At 41.4% G+C, this 18,067-nt stretch overlaps 1 protein-coding gene and 2 long non-coding RNA genes across 7 annotated transcripts in view; 1 reads left to right on the top strand and 2 right to left on the bottom strand.

Moving 5' to 3' along the window:
- The window catches only part of FHOD1 (formin homology 2 domain containing 1), a 103,170-nt gene extending 94,431 nt beyond the window's left edge, over nt 1-8,739 (top strand). For all 5 annotated transcript variants that reach the window (XM_069966268.1, XM_069966272.1, XM_069966271.1 and 2 more), the window contains 5 exons: nt 1,338-1,528; nt 3,186-3,378; nt 3,474-3,648; nt 5,540-5,716; nt 6,556-8,739. In XM_069966268.1, coding sequence (XP_069822369.1) covers nt 1,338-1,528; nt 3,186-3,378; nt 3,474-3,648; nt 5,540-5,716; nt 6,556-6,638 — 819 coding nt within the window. In that variant the 3' untranslated portion in view covers nt 6,639-8,739. The remainder of the gene's footprint in view (nt 1-1,337; nt 1,529-3,185; nt 3,379-3,473; nt 3,649-5,539; nt 5,717-6,555) is intronic.
- The window catches only part of LOC138788421 (uncharacterized), a 36,923-nt gene that overhangs the window by 18,539 nt on the left and 317 nt on the right, over nt 1-18,067 (bottom strand). The window lies entirely within an intron of this gene.
- LOC138788422 (uncharacterized) lies at nt 3,153-6,955 on the bottom strand. The gene is made up of 3 exons (XR_011362602.1): nt 6,532-6,955; nt 5,081-5,279; nt 3,153-3,254 (listed from the first exon to the last, which is right to left on the bottom strand). It is a non-coding gene; the product is annotated as an uncharacterized lncRNA (long non-coding RNA).

Below are 18,067 nucleotides of genomic sequence, written 5' to 3' on the forward strand. Positions count from 1 at the left end.
TTTATTTTGGTGCTATAGCGATATACATTGCACACGTATGTAGCATCACTATGCACAGGATAATGACTGGATAAATTTTTGGGTTAAAGGGGTACTCCAGAGGGAAAATATGTTTTCAATTCAACTAGTGTCAGCAAAACACAACAATCACTGAGCTCTGGGAGATCACCAAAAAAATAAATTCAGTAATTTCCATTGATACATTGCCACCTAAAAAAAACTTATGCAGAAAAGGGGGTCCATGAAGCCTCAGTTATGAGTCTCAAAACACAGGAATAGCCAGATATCTCTCCTGGAAAGAAAACCCTTTGCTAAGGGGTGCCTTCCAGTTTGGATAACACCAAACCACCCTGATATGTAGCCCCTTAAGTTTGACTCATTGGGAAATACCAGGCCCCTTTTACATCAAAGTCTAACTGCGGGTATTGCAACATGACAAGGGAATTAACTAAGCCAGGTATCCACAGACAGCTGTTTCGGGGTGTTGCCCCTCATCAGTGTGGAGTAGGATTCTGGCTAATTGGGGCAATGAATAGTAGACCAGCTGTCTGTGGATGGATGCCTGGTTTTGGTATTCCCCTTGTCATATGGCAATACTTAAGTTAGACTTTGAGGTAAAAGGGGCCACTCTGATATTTCCCTATTTGTGTCTCAATACTGGCAAATGAGTGGGACTTAATGGGCTATGTATCAGAGTGGTTTGGTGATCTCCTCACTAGGAGGAGGTTTTCTTTCCTGGGAGGGATATTTGGCTATTCCTGTGTTTTGAGCCTCGTAACTGAGGCTCCACTGACCCCTTTTTGTGCATAATCAACTAGTGTCAAAAAGTGATAAGATTTGTAAATTACTTCTATTTAAAAATCTCAAAATTTCAAGTACTTTGCAGGAAGTAATGTTTTCTTTCCAGTCTGGCGCGGTCCTCTCTGCTGCCCCCTCTGTCCGTGGCAGGAACTGTCCAAAGCATGAAAGATTTTCTATGGGGCTTTGTTGCTGATCTGGAAAGTTCCTGTCATGGACAGAGGTGGCATAGGAGAGCACTAGGAAGTCGGCTAAAATGAGTGCCTGTGGCTGTCAGAGAGACGGACTTCTCCTTTAACCCAAAAATGAATCCAGTAGTTCTCCTGTGCAATACATTTTCAGTCTCAGAATGCAAAAATGTTCCCATTCACTGACAACAGGCAGTCTGTTGTACATGATGAGGAGCTAAAGCAAAAAGTATATCTGAAAAAGAGAAACTCATTTTACATACTGTTTGTCTCTTGCAGCTCAGTTTAGATTAAATGAAAACCTTTTCATATCTAGATTGGTTCTGATCCAGCTGTTTCTTTGCTAAATAGATAGATTTTGATGAACTGGCAGACAGTCTAGTGCAGCTGGAGAAGAGGTGTCGGGAATCATGGGAGAGCCTTAAAGTAATCTCTAAACATGAGACAAAACCAGGATTAAAGAACAAAATGACCGACTTCCTAAAGAGCAGCACCGATAAAATAGTCATCCTGAAAATCGTGCACAGGAGGATTCTTAACAGGTAAGAGGGGAAAAATTAAAGGTGTGTGAATATGGCAAGGTGTGTTTATTCAAGTGGACATTTGTTGATTGCCTAGGATGCCTTATCTGGAACACAGAAAAAAAAGGACAAATTTGGTCAGCTCTCCTAGAACACCGTTCACACTAGGCAGGAGTACGTTGCTATGGCTGAAGTTGCAAACACACAAAAACACAGAAAAATGCAACAGCTCACCGCAATGGCAATATACAGACCCACTACAGACATGAAAATAGTTAAAAGCAGCCCCCCCCCCCCAACTGCCAAAAAAACTTCCACAAAAATAATGAGACTCTTGGTTACCACTAGAAAATGGTATAAACTGCTCCACCACGTTACGGTGGCCTCATGCTCGGGACAGTCCTACACTGTACTATGGCCTCTCCATGGCATGAAATACGCCTATGCTCTGGGCCTGCAAGATCCGTCTAATACCAGCAAGAGTAATTACACCACCTGGGTGGGATGGTTGGAGTGCACGGCCAAGTAGAGGCAGCCACTCCCCCATCTGGAACACAGAAAAAAATGCCTTATGCTGCGTTTACACGAAGCGATAATTCGCCCAATCGATCGTTTAAAGTGTCACTGTCGTGAATTTTTTTTTTGCAGAAATCAATAGTCCAGGCGATTTTAAGAAACTTTGTAATTGGGTTTATTATCAGAAAAATGCATTTTTATCATGAAAAAGCAGTTTGAAGCTCTCCCCCCTGTCTTCATTGTTCTCCTATGGAGAGAGCTAAAGAAAAGACCAAAACAGGACAACAAAGAGTTAATCTACAAATCCCTCGGGACATCTCCTGTGACAGTCACCAGTGACCTGTCTGAGCTCGGATTACAGCTGTCACCCAGCTCCGTGCCTGTAATCCTCTGTTATCTGCTTTCTGCTGCCGGCTAACTCCCTCCTTCCTCCTCCCCCCTCCCCTCTCCCTAGAGCAGACAGGGTACGACTCCTGCAACAAGTCACAATTTTCAGATTTTTCAGAGTGGATGAAAAAGAGGAAGGAGGGGGGGACCTGGGAAAAGGCTTTTTACATGCAGATAATGGCAGATTTGGCTAATAAACCCAATTACAAAGTTTCTTAAAATCGCCTGGACTATTGATTTCTGCAAAAAAAAAAAATACGACAGTGACTCTTTAACTATTTTAAAGTGACGATTTGGTTTTTATAACAATTAGCGTTTAGATAATTAAATTGTTAGAAAATTCGTAAGAAAAATCGTTATTGTGATAGTTTTTAAGATCTCTTAAGCCCATCTTTCACATAGGGTGAATTTTTGAAAGACTGTTTACACGAAGCGATCTGCGAATTTTTAGCGAACAACGATTTGAGAACATGTTGAAAGATCAAAGTGAACGATTTCTTACTTGTCGCTTGATCGTTTGCTGTGTTTACACATACATGCCAGTACAACACACCACTGCTTATAATTTAGCTAATAAAGATTAATTTAGTATTGAAATTAGTCCAGAAATTAGAAACCCCTTTTTACAATTAAGAAGAATACAAAACAAGCACAGAGCTCCTGTAAATACAATAGCTGGCCATGCACATGGAACTTTTATTTGTATATTCAGTGTATATATAGAACATGCTTAGATTTACATGAGATATTGACTGCTGTTTTGTCCTGTTGACAGGTTTCGGTCCTTCTTGCTGTATCTGGGTTATTCCTACTCATCTGCCAGAGACATGAAGATAACTCGATTCTGCAGAATAATCAGTGAATTTGCTTTAGAGTACAGAACAGCGCGTGAGAGAGTGCTACAGCAGAAACAGAAGAGAGCTGCATATAGAGAGCGGAACAAGACACGAGGGAGGATGATCACAGAGGTAGGCGCCTGATTATCGAATTGATATGTATGTGTGCAGACACTTACTTTTCATGTATTACTCTGTGAACTGACTTTAAAGCGTTATATTCACAGACTGCAAAGTTCTCTAGTGCTGCTACAACAGCCGCAACAACCGTGACCGAGAATAACATAACATTAACCAGCAACAGGCTACAGACCCAGTCATCTGAGGAGGGGCATGAAAATATGACCAATATACTGATCTCATCTGGGGAGCCCAATAACCGCAGGAGCCGCGGAGTCCGAAGTAAGAGCCTTAAATCGCAATCTGTGCGCTTCTGTTAACCTGGAGATTAGTATCATTATAGTAGCCGTAGACACACACAATATCATTATAGTAGACACACATTGGTACTCTGGCTTAATGCAAACTGTATGAGCAAATTTATCATGGCAGCTACAATGGCCTTCAGAAATGTGTGTGTGTGTGTGTGTGTGTGGTCATAATCGGGCCCCTGACAGGTTCAGCACCTGTCAATTTACACTCTGCATGCCGCAGTCATTAGATTGTGGCATGTAGAGGGATAAACTGTTGGGATAGAATTCAAGTTATCTCCCAGTAGTTGCAGACTTGTGTCGGTTGTTCTATACAACTAGCACTTGCCACGTATAGGACAGGCTCAAGAGCTCTGCCTCTTAATCTCCGTCTCACTGCTGAAGTAGCAGTTGACTGAATTATAATGGAGCCCTATGGAACTTCCAGTACAGCAATTACCGGAACTTCCATAGGGCGTCATTGTAATTGCGTTGACTGCTTTTTTAGCAGTGAGACGGAGATGAAGAGGCAGAGCGCGTGTGTCTGCCCCATCATTCTACCGATCGGTGGGGGTCTCAGTACCCGGAGCCTGATTGATAAAAACATCTGACATGTCGCTATGACATATCAGAAGTTTGTTTAAATGATAGGTACCCTTTAGGTATTCAGTACCTCAGTAGTGCTGTACAGTGCATTACTAACAAAATAATTGGAACAAGGTGCAAAACAATTTCTGATCATTCATATTCACGTAGTTGTCATTTTTTTATTTTCTTTAGCTGAGCTAAAGATGCCACCTGTGAGCCTATGTGAATATAGTGCCCCCCCCCCCCCCACTAGCCAGGTTGGCTTATTTTGTCATATTGTTTTTTGCAAAGGGATAGAATTGGGAAAGTAAATAATTGGCAACATACTCCTATACAGATAATACAATAAGACAGTAAAAAGTAGTGGATTAAGGTTACCAAGGGTCTTAGACAGTGTTTCAAGCAGGGGACCACTTTTGCTCATGCTATGAGTAAAGCACTTACCCTACTGAAATGTGTTAGTGCCATTTTATGGACTGTAAGCCTCTATTCAAATTTTTTGTTTCTACAGTCATAGTCTATGATTCTTAGACTATGTTCTTGTAGCCTTAGGGTTAATAAATTATACTGGTAAATGCAATGCTGCACTTACAGGTATCATAGTCTTAGGGTGTCATAAATGCAGCTCTGGGTAACAAAAGACAATACAGCTATTAGACAACATATAATAATACTCTATAATTCTAAATAATAGCCATACAATTACTAAATGCCAGTATACAAGGAAAATATACCACTATATATATTACAATTATACAATTATACATTATACATGGGACAAGTAAAGCTGCTACATCTTTACTACATATTACCAACAAAGAGTGACTGGATATTACCTCCATATTGTGGTATAGTGATAGATAAAATTTCTACACAGGTTCCGTATAAGTGATTACAGTCCAGTTGCATCCAGTGATTCACAGGGGGTGTCTTTTCTGATCTGAGTTATTCACTTTCTCGCCATCTGGCCCAGACCAACATGACTACAGAGATTGCTGCCAAGACATTTTTGGCCCCTCACTTCTGAATTCATCCCTAAAGATTATAGCAACACAAATAATTTTATACTGCAGACCCCCTGAATAAATTAATATTCCAGACCCCTACATTTAGTTATACACTTTTAGTATTTGTGCTTCAGCTTGTGATTTTCAGCTTGTGGTACCAGATTGATTCATTGTTTAATTTATTAGAATGTTTTTCAGTATAAAGGGCACATTAGATTTAAGGATTTTGATTTGTTTGGGAAAGTTTGATCTTTTTCAGCCTGACACACTTTTTATTTATAATTTCAGGTTTAGGCCGAGCCAGCCCTCCAGACCTATCAGGAAATAAAGAGGAGCAAGGAGGAGCCCCTGTAGATGCTTCTGACGAGATCATGGACAGACTGGTGCAGTCTGTGACCCAGAATCCAAACCCAAGAATAGCAGCCCCCAAAGAACGAAAGAGGTCAAGAGCTAACAGGAAATCCTGTGAGTATTTTACAGTCTGCTCCAGTGAAATGGGGTATTCCTGTATTCCCATCTTAGGCTATTAGTGACGTTTTAACTGCTGGGACTACCCCACATGATATTAAATAATTCCATTCCAGTTTTCACTATTCCTTATAATGAAAGTACACAGTCAAACATAATCACCTCCCAACTAAAACTGGGAGATAGGAAACTATTCTGCAGACGCTAGGAAGCCATATCCTATTTATCTATAAAGGGAAAATCCCTTCAGGATGGCTGTAGACATGATGGAGTGCTGCATGGAGTACATAGCAACTGCACATGAATGGTGTGCTTAGCATTAGAAAACTATAACAATTCTTCCAGGAGGACATGAATAGGGCTCACACACAACCATCTTTACATTTAGGGTAGCTTCACGCGTTCCATATCGCAGCGGATTTTCTGCAGCGGATCCACAGCAGATTTGACTAAATGAATCAACACAGCATCAAGTCTGCACCATCAAATCTGCTGTGGATCCGCAGCGGATTTGTCAGTGCGGATTTAATCCTGTGTTCATTCATTTAGTCAGATCTGCTGTGGATCCGCTGCAGAAAATCCGCTGCGATACAGTATGTGTGAAGCTACCCTTAGACAAAGATTCTTAGTTCATAGAAAAAAACACAGTTTATAAAATTTTGTCTAAATAAATATGTATTTATAGTATCACTATGAATGGATACATCTTTTTACAGTCATGTTTGTCCTGAAAATATTGGGAAAGGAAAGAGATATATAGCAAGTCCATAATGCACAACATTTATTACAAACACACTGGAGCAAATTTGTACCTCACGTTGGTTCCTTTCTTACAGTGAGAAGAACTCTGAAGAGTGGCTTGAGTGATGATCTTGTTCAGGCGCTGGGACTTTCCAAATCTTCAGAGGTGGTGGTGTAATTGGCATCTTCATAGACTGCTTAAGTACTAGTCCGCTGCCCCCTGTGGTGGGATATGGAATGGCAGCCCACAGTAAGGGTCCTAATTGCATGGTACAACTGGACAATGCAATGAATAGAGCAGTAAACGGCACTAAATGGAACTGCATCACTTTACTGTCCGCTGTAGCCTGAGACTTTTTCCTGGGAAGAAATCAATGTTACGTTACAGGCAGTGTCAGTCCATCCGCAAGGAGATCTGCAGTCTACATTGCTGGAATCAATACTGTACAATAGCAGTAAACACATATGAGCTGGAGGATCATTGGGATCTCTGGCTTCTGGCACTACTGGGGAGGGCAGGCACATTTCATACTGTGCATACAGATCTGCTTTCCGTTTACAGGTGTGGCTTCAAATAGCACAAAGTATCATGAACTTTATATATCCCTCACCAGCAGTGACTGTAAGAGATGTCAGAATATAAAGTTCACAAATGTCCAACAACTAACTGCAAAGTAGGTTTGGCTGTGTGCAGTCAGGTCCTATATGGCAGCATTAAATCAGGTTTCGGGTCTGGATTACATACATGTAAAGCCTATGTACACTTCCCACAGTCACACTATACACTATGCCTATGATGTACGTAACATTTGGCACCACCTAGTGGTTTGCACATCCCATTCTTGATAAGCTGTTTCTGTGGTAAGTGCGGTCATCCATTAGCGGCTTGTGTATAGAAAATGGCCAGGCACATATGGTCGCATTTAGTCTCCTTAAGGTAAGACAAATTTGTTCAATATTTTTTTTCCAAATTTGCACTGGAAAATAAATATTCCCTGTCTTTAATATATGCACCCCAGCACTATGCTTGCAGTTACAGCTTCTGTGCTGACTATTCCTTCTCAAAACATGGAATAAGACATTTCATATGCATAGGAGGTCAGGTCCCATCCTATTTTTACCATCTAATAACTGGTGACACTGTCATTACATGGGCAGCAGAGGCCACCCAGTCTCCTCCCTCCAAAAATACTGCTTATTTTCCTTGCTGTGACTGGATGAATCAGCGCGGCTATTATAAACCTGCTCACATGGTCTGGTATATTTATCTGTGCCATGTCTTCCTTAACCTCTGCCGAGAGCTTCCCCCTCCTGCCTTCCCCTGTGCTCATGGCCTATATAGTGGCCCTTAAAACCACTGATCCCTCTCCATTGTGGTTGTGATTTGTAATTAATGAACATGCAGCTGCTGTGTAGAAGGTGCATCAAGAATGGTTTAGTCTGCGTGGGTACATCCTAACTATTTAAAAAGCCATGAACAGGGCAGTTGGGGCGGTGTAGCGTCTTGGTAAAATGGAGAGTTCTTTAAAGAGCAGATAAATCGGGAGAAGGTTGTAAGGTGTTATTACCCCTTATTACTTGGGGATCCAGACATCTTTGTCCAATCCATCACTACAGCTGCAGTTTTAATAATCTGCACTTCAGTATTTCTCTGGATCCCTAAACACCACTATTGTCACTTTGAATAGGCAGACTCCAATGAACGGCCCAACTCCAATGAGAGTGGAATGCTGTCTGACAAGTGTCAGTGCAAAATCTCTTTTCCTAACTCTGCTGTTCTAATTTTTCACCTCAAGACCATCTTCTGGATTGTGCCTCTTACCACTCATAATGCCACATGCTGCACATAAAGGGTTAACACACTAGGAATGCGGGATCATAGTTTATATTTAATGTATTTTAACAGTCACCTATATATTTATTTTTTAAAGAGCTTTAGTCAGGAGAAATTTTAGTGCCTTGATCTGTGGAAAATGGCCACTCATGGTCTTTTTAGAGTAGATATCGGGGAATTTTGTAATGAAGAAAGTGGGTTCTGAAATGTGCAGAGCGACTCACGTCATGCAGCGATCACTCTCCACACTGACATCCGAGTCGTCTTTAGCAACACGCAGTCATTTTGTGCCGTTCACAGAGAGTGATGCACAAGTTCTGAACAGTATTATAAAGTCATTGTACCACTGTCTGTAAATTCACCGCATAGGGAATGTAATTTCTTGTAAACATTGTTTTTGTTTCTTCAATAAAATTGAATACAAATCTTGTTTTTAAAATGTGAATATTTTAGTTTGAGGTGAATATAAAAATAATTAACAGCATTGTGTTGATCAGCTGACTAAAGGGTCTGCGGCGCTTTTCAAAGTGCTGTAGGCTATTTATTACTTTATTACTTACCAGGCATAGCACTGTACATTTTGTAGAGGCCTCCCATTCACTTCAATGGGACTGTTTGCAATACCAAGTACAGCCACTACCAAATACAGTGTAGGAATAAGCCTTGTAAGCGTCGAAGAGGCCACAGTGATGTGCTGTGTCACCTTCAATAAGCTGATATCTAGGAGTCAGACCACAGGAAAAGTAGAAAAATTAAATTGAGCAAATTAGTGATTGCTCACATATTTGAGAGAATTGTACACCAAAGCCTAGACAAAAACACTAATAAGTGATACAGCCGATGCCAAACCTGCAGAAATTTTGGTTGCAAGTCGCATGTGACTCTGTCGTCATAGACCACAATTTGAGCTGTGGACAACTGTGACTTAAACTAGATCTAAACTAGATCTAGTTGTAGATCCTGTCTACAACTATATATTTACACTCACCGGCCACTTTATTAGGTACACCTGTCCAACTGCACATTACCACTTAATTTCTAATCAGCCAATCACATGGCGGCAACTCAGTGCATTTAGGCATGTAGACATGGTCAAGACAATCTCCTGCAGTTCAAACCGAGCATCAGTATGGGGAAGAAAGGTGATTTGAGTGCCTTTGAACATGGCATGGTTGTTGGTGCCAGAAGGGCTGGTCTGAGTATTTCAGAAACTGCTGATCCACTGGGATTTTCACGCACAACCATCTCTAGGGTTTACAGAGAATGGTCCGAAAAAGAAAAAACATCCAGTGAGCGGCAGTTCTGTGGGCGGAAATGCCTTGTTGATGTCAGAGGAGAATGGGCAGACTGAAAGAAAGGCAACAGTGACTCAAATAGCCAACCGTTACAACCAAGGTAGGCAGAAGAGCATCTCTGAACGCACAGTATGTCGAACTTTGAGGCAGATGGGCTACAGCAGCAGAAGACCACACCGGGCGCCACTCCTTTCAGCTAAGAACAGGAAACTAAGGCTACAATTTGCACAAGCTCATCGAAATTGGACAGTAGAAGATTGGAAAAACATTGCCTGGTCTGATGAGTCTCGATTTCTGCTGCAACATTCGGATGGTAGGGTCAGAATTTGGCGTCAACAACATGAAAGCATGGATCCATCCTGCCTTGTATCAACGGTTCAGGCTGGTGGTGGTGGTGTCATGGTGTGGGGAATATTTTCTTGGCACTCTTTGGGCCCCTTGGTACCAATTGAGCATCGTTGCAACGCCACAGCCTACCTGAGTATTGTTGCTGCCCATGTCCATCCCTTTATGACCACAATGTACCCAACATCTGATGGCTACTTTCAGCAGGATAATGCGCCATGTCATAAAGCTAGAATCATCTCAGACTGGTTTCTTGAACATGACAATGAGTTCACTGTACTCAAATGGCCTCCACAGTCACCAGATCTCAATCCAATAGAGCATCTTTGGGATGTGGTGGAACGGGAGATTCGCATCATGGATGTGCAGCCGACAAATCTGCGGCAACTGTGTGATGCCATCATGTCAATATGGACCAAAATCTCTGAGGAATGCTTCCAGCACCTTGTTGTATCTATGCCACGAAGAATTGAGGCAGTTCTGAAGGTAAAAGGGGGTCCAACCCGTTACTAGCATGGTGTACCTAATAAAGTGGCCGGTGAGTGTATATATTTTTTTTTTAGATAAGTAGCAAGTCTAAACTAGGTTCTTAACAGTATAAAAGCCATACTAGACTGCCTGACCAGCTGTGTAAGCGAGCAACGATCTGCTAGTTTAGTGCTCGCATATGAGCTTATTACAAACACGGCTTGATAATCATGCAACCCTTTCCATCAATCAGCTGATGGACGGGCATCTCTTATTACATCAAGCGATGTGTGCCTGACAGCAGATTATCTTTTGAACAAAAAACCTTTGCGGGCACCACTACAAAATACAATGCAACTGGGTGCTAGCCACTAGCTCAAACTATAGGACACAGAAACAAAACAAGAAGAAGCTAGAGACCAAAGGGCTGCACACCACAAAATAAAAAAATTACATAGAATTAATTTTATTAAACACAACTGCTAAATACAAACATTTAAAAGCACTTAAAACTGTACATATGACAAGCACAGAACCAGGTAAGATTCAATGTGCAACCACATCCCCTCCTAACCAAAATGGTGGTACTGAGAGCTTCTATAGAAGTTTAACCCTGACCATGGCAACAAATCACAAGGTATGACATACTAATGTGCTACCAAACAGTGTAAGAAAAGTATCCGAATCAAACAAAAAATAAATCACTAAAGGAGGAAATATAAAAAGATAAACCACATGGTCATGTCCCAGCTCTCAGTGGGGTAAATAGAGCAGAGTCCCCATGCGTTCTCTCCTCAAGACTTCATCAGGGGTTAGAGGTCAATGTACTATTTATAAGCCAAAAGCAGCTTGTGTAATCAGTGCCTGGTAATCGCCAAGCACCGGTATTGGAGAAAGGCATGAAATGATATAATAAATATTTATACGGTCTCACCAACTCCATGTCTCCACTCAACGCACACTAGATGCACGCCGAGGAACACAAGGCGGAAGTGCCGTTGTGACGCATTACATGACCAACGCGATGATCACACGGTGCATCGCCGGTCACTTGAGAGGGTTGCTGGTCACATGGTATAGTGCGGAGCACCCGATCTGTACCGAAGGTCAATCGGAACTGTACATACATCACTAATCACATGAGAAAATTACTCATCACATGGCATAGCACCGAACACCTCAACTTTGCCGAAGGTTGATCGGAACTACACATATATCCCTTCCATCTTATCATAAGTCTTAATGTTATACATATGCGCATGCGCTAAGGAGAGATGGTACTCTATAGATCGGCGTAAAAACACAATAAATGACGACGCAACTTAGACTCACGAGGCATCTCTTATGGGTAAACTGGTACTGATAAATATTAAAATATAAAGTGAAAAAGTAACGCATATCCAAGGGGCAACGCCTTTCAGCCATCCAAATGAGAAGTCACCTTTCTCAAGCTTGAGATAGGCCATTTCTCATTTGGATGGCTGAAACGCGTTGCACAAAATAAAACCGTATTCTGCATTTTCCATTCTGTGGGACTGGTTCCCATTTGTATGTCCCACGGTGAATGCTCTGCATTGACACTATCTCCGTACTCTACCTGCGCCCGTTGTGTTCATGGATTCCGAGGTCCTTGGGTCTTTTGGATCCTTCACTGCAGTTGATCAACTGAGGAGCAGGATAACACCCGCTCCTTGGCTGATTGCAGCTTTGGTGTGGGCTTTAAAATCTATCGGCTGCACATCTCCCTGTGTATCGTTTGTGCGGCCTCACCTTACACTTTTTTTTTTAAGACGTGAGCTCTTCAAGGCCTCAGTTTGTGCAACCAAGCAACCATGTTGCCCTTATCCTTGTTTGCAATCATATCCTACATACTGGCAACTACATACTCCCAGCACGGGATGTGGAAGCTATAAGCAAAGTCAGGAAACTAATTATTCATGTCAAGTGACTTTACTTATCACATGTATCGCTGGACTCTGCCCCTGTGACACTAGTGTCATCCAGTCCCCTTCCCCTGAACAAATATCTCTAGTCTGTACCATACAGGAAATCTACAGTAATGTGACCAGAGGAATAAAAAAAAAGCATTGCAACAGTGCATCACCAGCTGTTATTAGCCCTGTTATAATATCCCACTACGATGAGGAAGTTTATTAATGTACAAGAATTTAATTTTATTCACAGAAATCCCCTTTAAAAACTCATGACTCTATCTTTCAAAGATCATTATATAACAGGCAAAGTACAAGCACACAGCTGCTCTTGGCACACATTGGGTATTGAGCCCTAGCTTCTAGTGATGCCACTCCACATGATTGACAATGAATGCTTAGCCAAACTTTGATGTGTTCTGAAGGAAACAGCTGCTGCCAGACACTTCAAGCATCACCCTGACAACGAAAAGATCAGACACTTGAAGTCTAATATGGCCAATCTTTTCCTTCCCCCACCTTATCTGATGCCTATACAGCTTTAACAACTGTCGGCTGAACAATTGTTTGACTGACAGTTATCTCTCCTGTCTTTCCCATACACATGAATGTTTTTGTGTTCTCTATGGGGAGGGGTAAGCTGTGGCCAGACTGCTCTGGCAGCGGATTATCTTTCTGAGAACAAAAGGGTCAGGCAGTGAAATTCCATCATCTGTTGTTGCAGATTCAGCAGGCCCTTATGCACTTTATACTAATGGACGAACCCTGCGCCAGCAGCGGGTTTGGACCGCATCGCTAAAAAGTTGGTCACTCTAGCTCACTTTTTTCACGATTGTATATGAGTCCTTTACACTTGCTAAGTTTAGGTTTATGCTGTAATTGGCATTAGTGAATATATGTTAAAATTAGTAAAGCAAACTATTTACATTATTACATGTATAATCCTGTAAAATTCTGCTCTAGTGGAAGACATGACCTTAAGGGCATTTAGTGGGTCCTATTAAATAACATCAGGTAGCAATGTAGAGGATGGGGGAGGTTTGCTGGTTGTCACCACCCACCAGATGAAGATATCTTATCTACTATATGAGCAAGCAAACATTACAAAACAGATGATGACAAAGGGATGGGCTGCAGCCATACAGTAGTATTATAGCACAATTCCCATTTCAGCCACAATGCCTTCAGCTTTTGCCTCTGGAGTGCATATCATAATAGTGGGCCAACTTACTGTTAGGGTATGTTCACACTGAGTGAACGTGGCGGAATCCCGACTGCCTCGGTATGCCATAGCCTGTCTATGAGAGGGCTCCCGCCACTTTCTGCTCAAAGAATTGACATGTCATTGTATCTTTTGGAAGTGTTACTGTACATACCTACGCTGTTGGAGAAGGTTGCACCACCTGAACTTTTTAAAGAGCATTCTCTGTTATTTGGTCGGGATCGTACCTCGGTGTTAAGAGTGAGGGGAGTGGTGCCAAATGCTGTGTCTTGTGTTCTTGTTCTTGTTCTATCCTGTGGATAGTTTATCAGTCTATTTAGCCAAAAACACCCCTTTTAAAAATAGTGTAAAATCACCCCAAAAATTTCGTAAAAACAAACATTAACCCTTTAAAGGGAATCTGTTAACCGCCAAACCCACTCTACCTCTTAATAAAGCGCCTGATACTTACCCCTTTCCTATGATTTCCTATGGACATCGGACTCCTCTCTGCTCACTAGTATAATGAGTGAAAAGGGGAACGGTGGCAAAATCCCAGCTACAGGACCGGCTGGAATGTATTGGAAAGTATTGGGTGCTCTATTAAGGGGTAGGATGGGTTCCAATCCGCTCTCCCGAGTGACAGGTATCCTTTAAGGACCCTTTAAAAAGTTTTCTAATATATAAATTAAAAAAAAAAGTTTAAATCACCCCCCTTTTGCCATTTTGTAAAAAAGTAAATAAAAAAATAAACCTTTTGCATTTGCCCGAACCGTTACATTATCAGATCCCTGTTCTTTCACCTTAAGTGGCATAAGTGCAATAAACTGGCAAAATTGATGATTTTTGGTCACATCCAGAAAATTTTTAATAAAAAGTGATCAAAAAGTTGCATATATGCAAGCAAGCTACCAATGGCCCAAGAAATGACACCTCACACAGCCATATAGATCAAAAGTTTACCCCAACTAACAGCGTGGGACCGGCGCTGAGGAGGAAGGTAAGACTCATACCTTCCTCCTCTTCATCCCAGGTTCTATATCGGGCTATCAGCTACTCATAAAATGATTATGATGGAATGTGACTCCATGTCCCCATCATGTATACAACCATCTCATTACAGGGAAATCCTTCCAGGGAATGATATGGTGTTAGCTCTTCTGCTCTAGATTCAGGCTGGATGGTGCAGTGCTCATCAAGAGGTGCAGTTCACACAGACACTTTGACTTCACTTATGTCACATTGCTGCTCTGCGATACAATTATTTCCAGGAAGTTTCTTTTGACAAAGGTCAGGAAGGTTGCGATGATGTAACTGCATTATATGGCCAACGCCTCTCAATAACAAGTCATACGGATATGAATCACTGACAGCTATGACGTAGAGGAGGGGGCTCTGCCCTGGACCCCAAGATCAGACTTACAACCGAGAATATGAAACTGCTTTACCCCAAAACTTACCCCTAATAAAATGTTTCCTGCAATCATTCTCTTCTAAGCTAGAAAGCTAGATGGCAGCCAATATGGATTCCATTAAAGCTTGTAGCTTTTTATGACTCCTGAATGGCACATCTGCCTGGTTATTTAGCTATACCTCCCCCGGTTCCTGTGCTCACCTTTAACTAATTTAACTCTATAGCTAATTTGTTCTGCAGAAATGTTGGGTAACAACGCAATAATATGACAGCTGTGACAATGAGTTCAACCCTAAGTAATTGATCTTACCATGTAGAAATCTAGGAGTCACCCAGCTTTTCCAGAGGCCTAAATGTCAAATCAGTCCAGACAACTGATGTTTTCTTTTCTTTCATATGGTTTCGGTGGAGCAGAATACAGATGCAATTTGTGGTCAGAGAGCAGGGCTCTGTCATGCACTCAGTTCGAGCTATTAGACCTACAGTCAGGCTGGGACTTTCATCTGTTTGTCTGAAAGCAGCCTAATACTTTTTAAGCTAACCCTATTTTATTGCAAAGGATTTTAAAAATACATTAGAAATATCACAAACATCTAAAGAAAAGGAGCACAGCTCCTCAGCCATTCGCGGACTGCACGCATTGGTGACCACACAACATAAATGGCAATAGGAAGATGTAACAACAAGAGTGCTGACCCCTCTGAACCCAAAACACCAAACATTCAGAGGTTTCTTTCCTCTATGCAGCACACTAAAGGATTCAGCATTGGTCAAAGATGGCGACATTAACCTTGCACCCTCTCTTTCTGCACACTGCATGGGAGGCCTGTGCTCGATATCACCTTCCTCTGGCCAGGATGCTGACTGTAGAGAAGATTTCTTAGAATTGGATGATAAAAAGTGGAGCCTGAAAGACATTGGGCATTACTGTACATCAGTTGCAGTGAATCCACATACAAGGAAGAGTTAGAGCCTGGATGACATTGACAAGGTACATGATGACCTGTGATCACAACTGTCGGCCCATTGCTCAGTCATACAGGACCAGTCACTAAAGATATAGGAGATACTTGTGAGATGGAGATGCACACTGAAAAACACACCCATAGAAATATTGTGCAGCTCTGCAGCTATTTTTACTCAATTTCTCCCTCCAGGGAATGTAGGGCCTATAAAGCTAGAGAGAACCATCCACCATTGCAACGTGACATGATCTGTCAGATGATTTTCTAAAAGTTATTAACTCCGTGTGACCATTATTTAGGGGTCCTACATGCTTTGATCTTTTTTTTTCTTGAAGATTTTTTTTTTCTTTTGCTATTTTAGCCCACTTGCCTTTCATTGTGATTTGTTGCTGCTCTTATTACCTTTTTACAGGTTTTATTAAGCTCTTCGTCATTTTTAAATGCTACAGCTGTATTGTGGCCTTCTCTATGTCCACACTGCTTTGTTGTTCATTTGTTGTGAAAATGCAAATCAAAAAGATGGTGTAAGACTACTACTGTGTGATACTCAGGTGTGGTCATGAAAGGGTTCAGGCTGGGGGTCCTGAGTGACTTTGGTCATGTGACAGAAAATCACATGACCAAAATAATTTGGGCACCCTGGCTGCCACTTGATGTTGCACAACTATATTAGAGAAGAGATTTGGCTGTAAATAAATAAAAAAACTGTAACCAAATTACACAAAATTCACAAGCAGTCGTAGTCTCATGCAACTTGCACTGAAATGAGTGGTGGCAAAGTCGCATGTGACTTGTGACCTGTGACAAAAAAAAACATCAAGGATTAAGAACATTACCATGTAGCCCCAGTGAAAAATCCGCTGCGGATCCGTTACGTGTGAACGCACCCTTAAACTCAAACAGTTTAACAGGTCCACTCAACACTGGTGCCATTCAATTACAGAGAACTCCAATGCATACCACCCTGGTGTCCCTCTTTTGAATGAAATTGAACAGTCCCTACTTTTGACCCAAGGCTTTCTATCATTTGCTCTTTAAAGGTCCTTCTTTTTGTCCTCGGAAATATATTTGCATTAATAAACTTTCTATGAAAACAAAATGTTATTAATATAATGGAACTCTCATACAATGTAAGTGTTCCTCTTTTGCTGTCCAAAAGGTTTGAGGAATGCCAGGAGAGTCAAGGGTATTCTCAACACCTTTGCTAAGAATGGCTGTACTTCCATAGAAACATCAAGTAACAACTTCTGTCACACGTAACGTAACCCGTCACCAAACTTTTCTAGAAACAGATATAAGTTACAAATGGCTGAATAAAACTTTCAGTCTTTGAGAAATGAAAATTAAGTTAAAACTTTAGATAGTAAAGAATAAATCAGGGCTCTGAACTTGCTCAAGTAATGGTGCGCAGTATGGAGGCAAGGACAGAAGGCAGGTATAAAGCCCTTGTTACTTCAAAGGTATAACTGCTATAACACTGCCTCCTATGTACACAAAGATAATAATACCGTCTGCCTTTGTACGTGAATATAACACTAATAATTCTTCAGATATACATGCATGTATGTTTACTGGTGTAAATAAAGCTGTCAGCTATAAACCTATGTTATATGCTTCCATTGCTCCTTTTAAAAGCAGCATCCATGAGCCAACCACCTATAACTAATCTGTCAACAATTTAAAGAGGTCACATATGAATCACTAGGGTGTGGATGTGAGCGCTGTACCAAAACCAACACATTCAACGAACACCCACCAGCAGCGCAAATCACCCATATAAATGTACACAACAGTGACAAGATGTATCACCCGCGACTGTAAGAGTGGAAACTTCCCAGGGACGGTGCATCTAAGCCTATCATGTATAATACTGTCCAATGCTGCTGAATTTATGCCTTTCAGGTGTGATACTGCCTGCAAAGCCTCTGTATTAATAGGTATTCCCAGCTCAACTAACATAGATAAATGTCATTACAATGTCGGGTTGGGGGTTGGGCTGCTGTCTATTTTGATCCTTGCACATACAATTTTAGTTAACAAATGTAAAAGTCCTTGTTTTTAATATAAAGTTTTAGCCTACTTTCTGTAAATACAATCATTTAGCAAACTTGCCTCCTTCTCCTAATATGCCGCTCTTTCCCTTCCGTTGTTGAC

Source organism: Dendropsophus ebraccatus, chromosome 4 (genome assembly GCF_027789765.1).
Source record: "Dendropsophus ebraccatus isolate aDenEbr1 chromosome 4, aDenEbr1.pat, whole genome shotgun sequence".
NCBI classification, from domain to species: domain Eukaryota; kingdom Metazoa; phylum Chordata; class Amphibia; order Anura; family Hylidae; genus Dendropsophus; species Dendropsophus ebraccatus.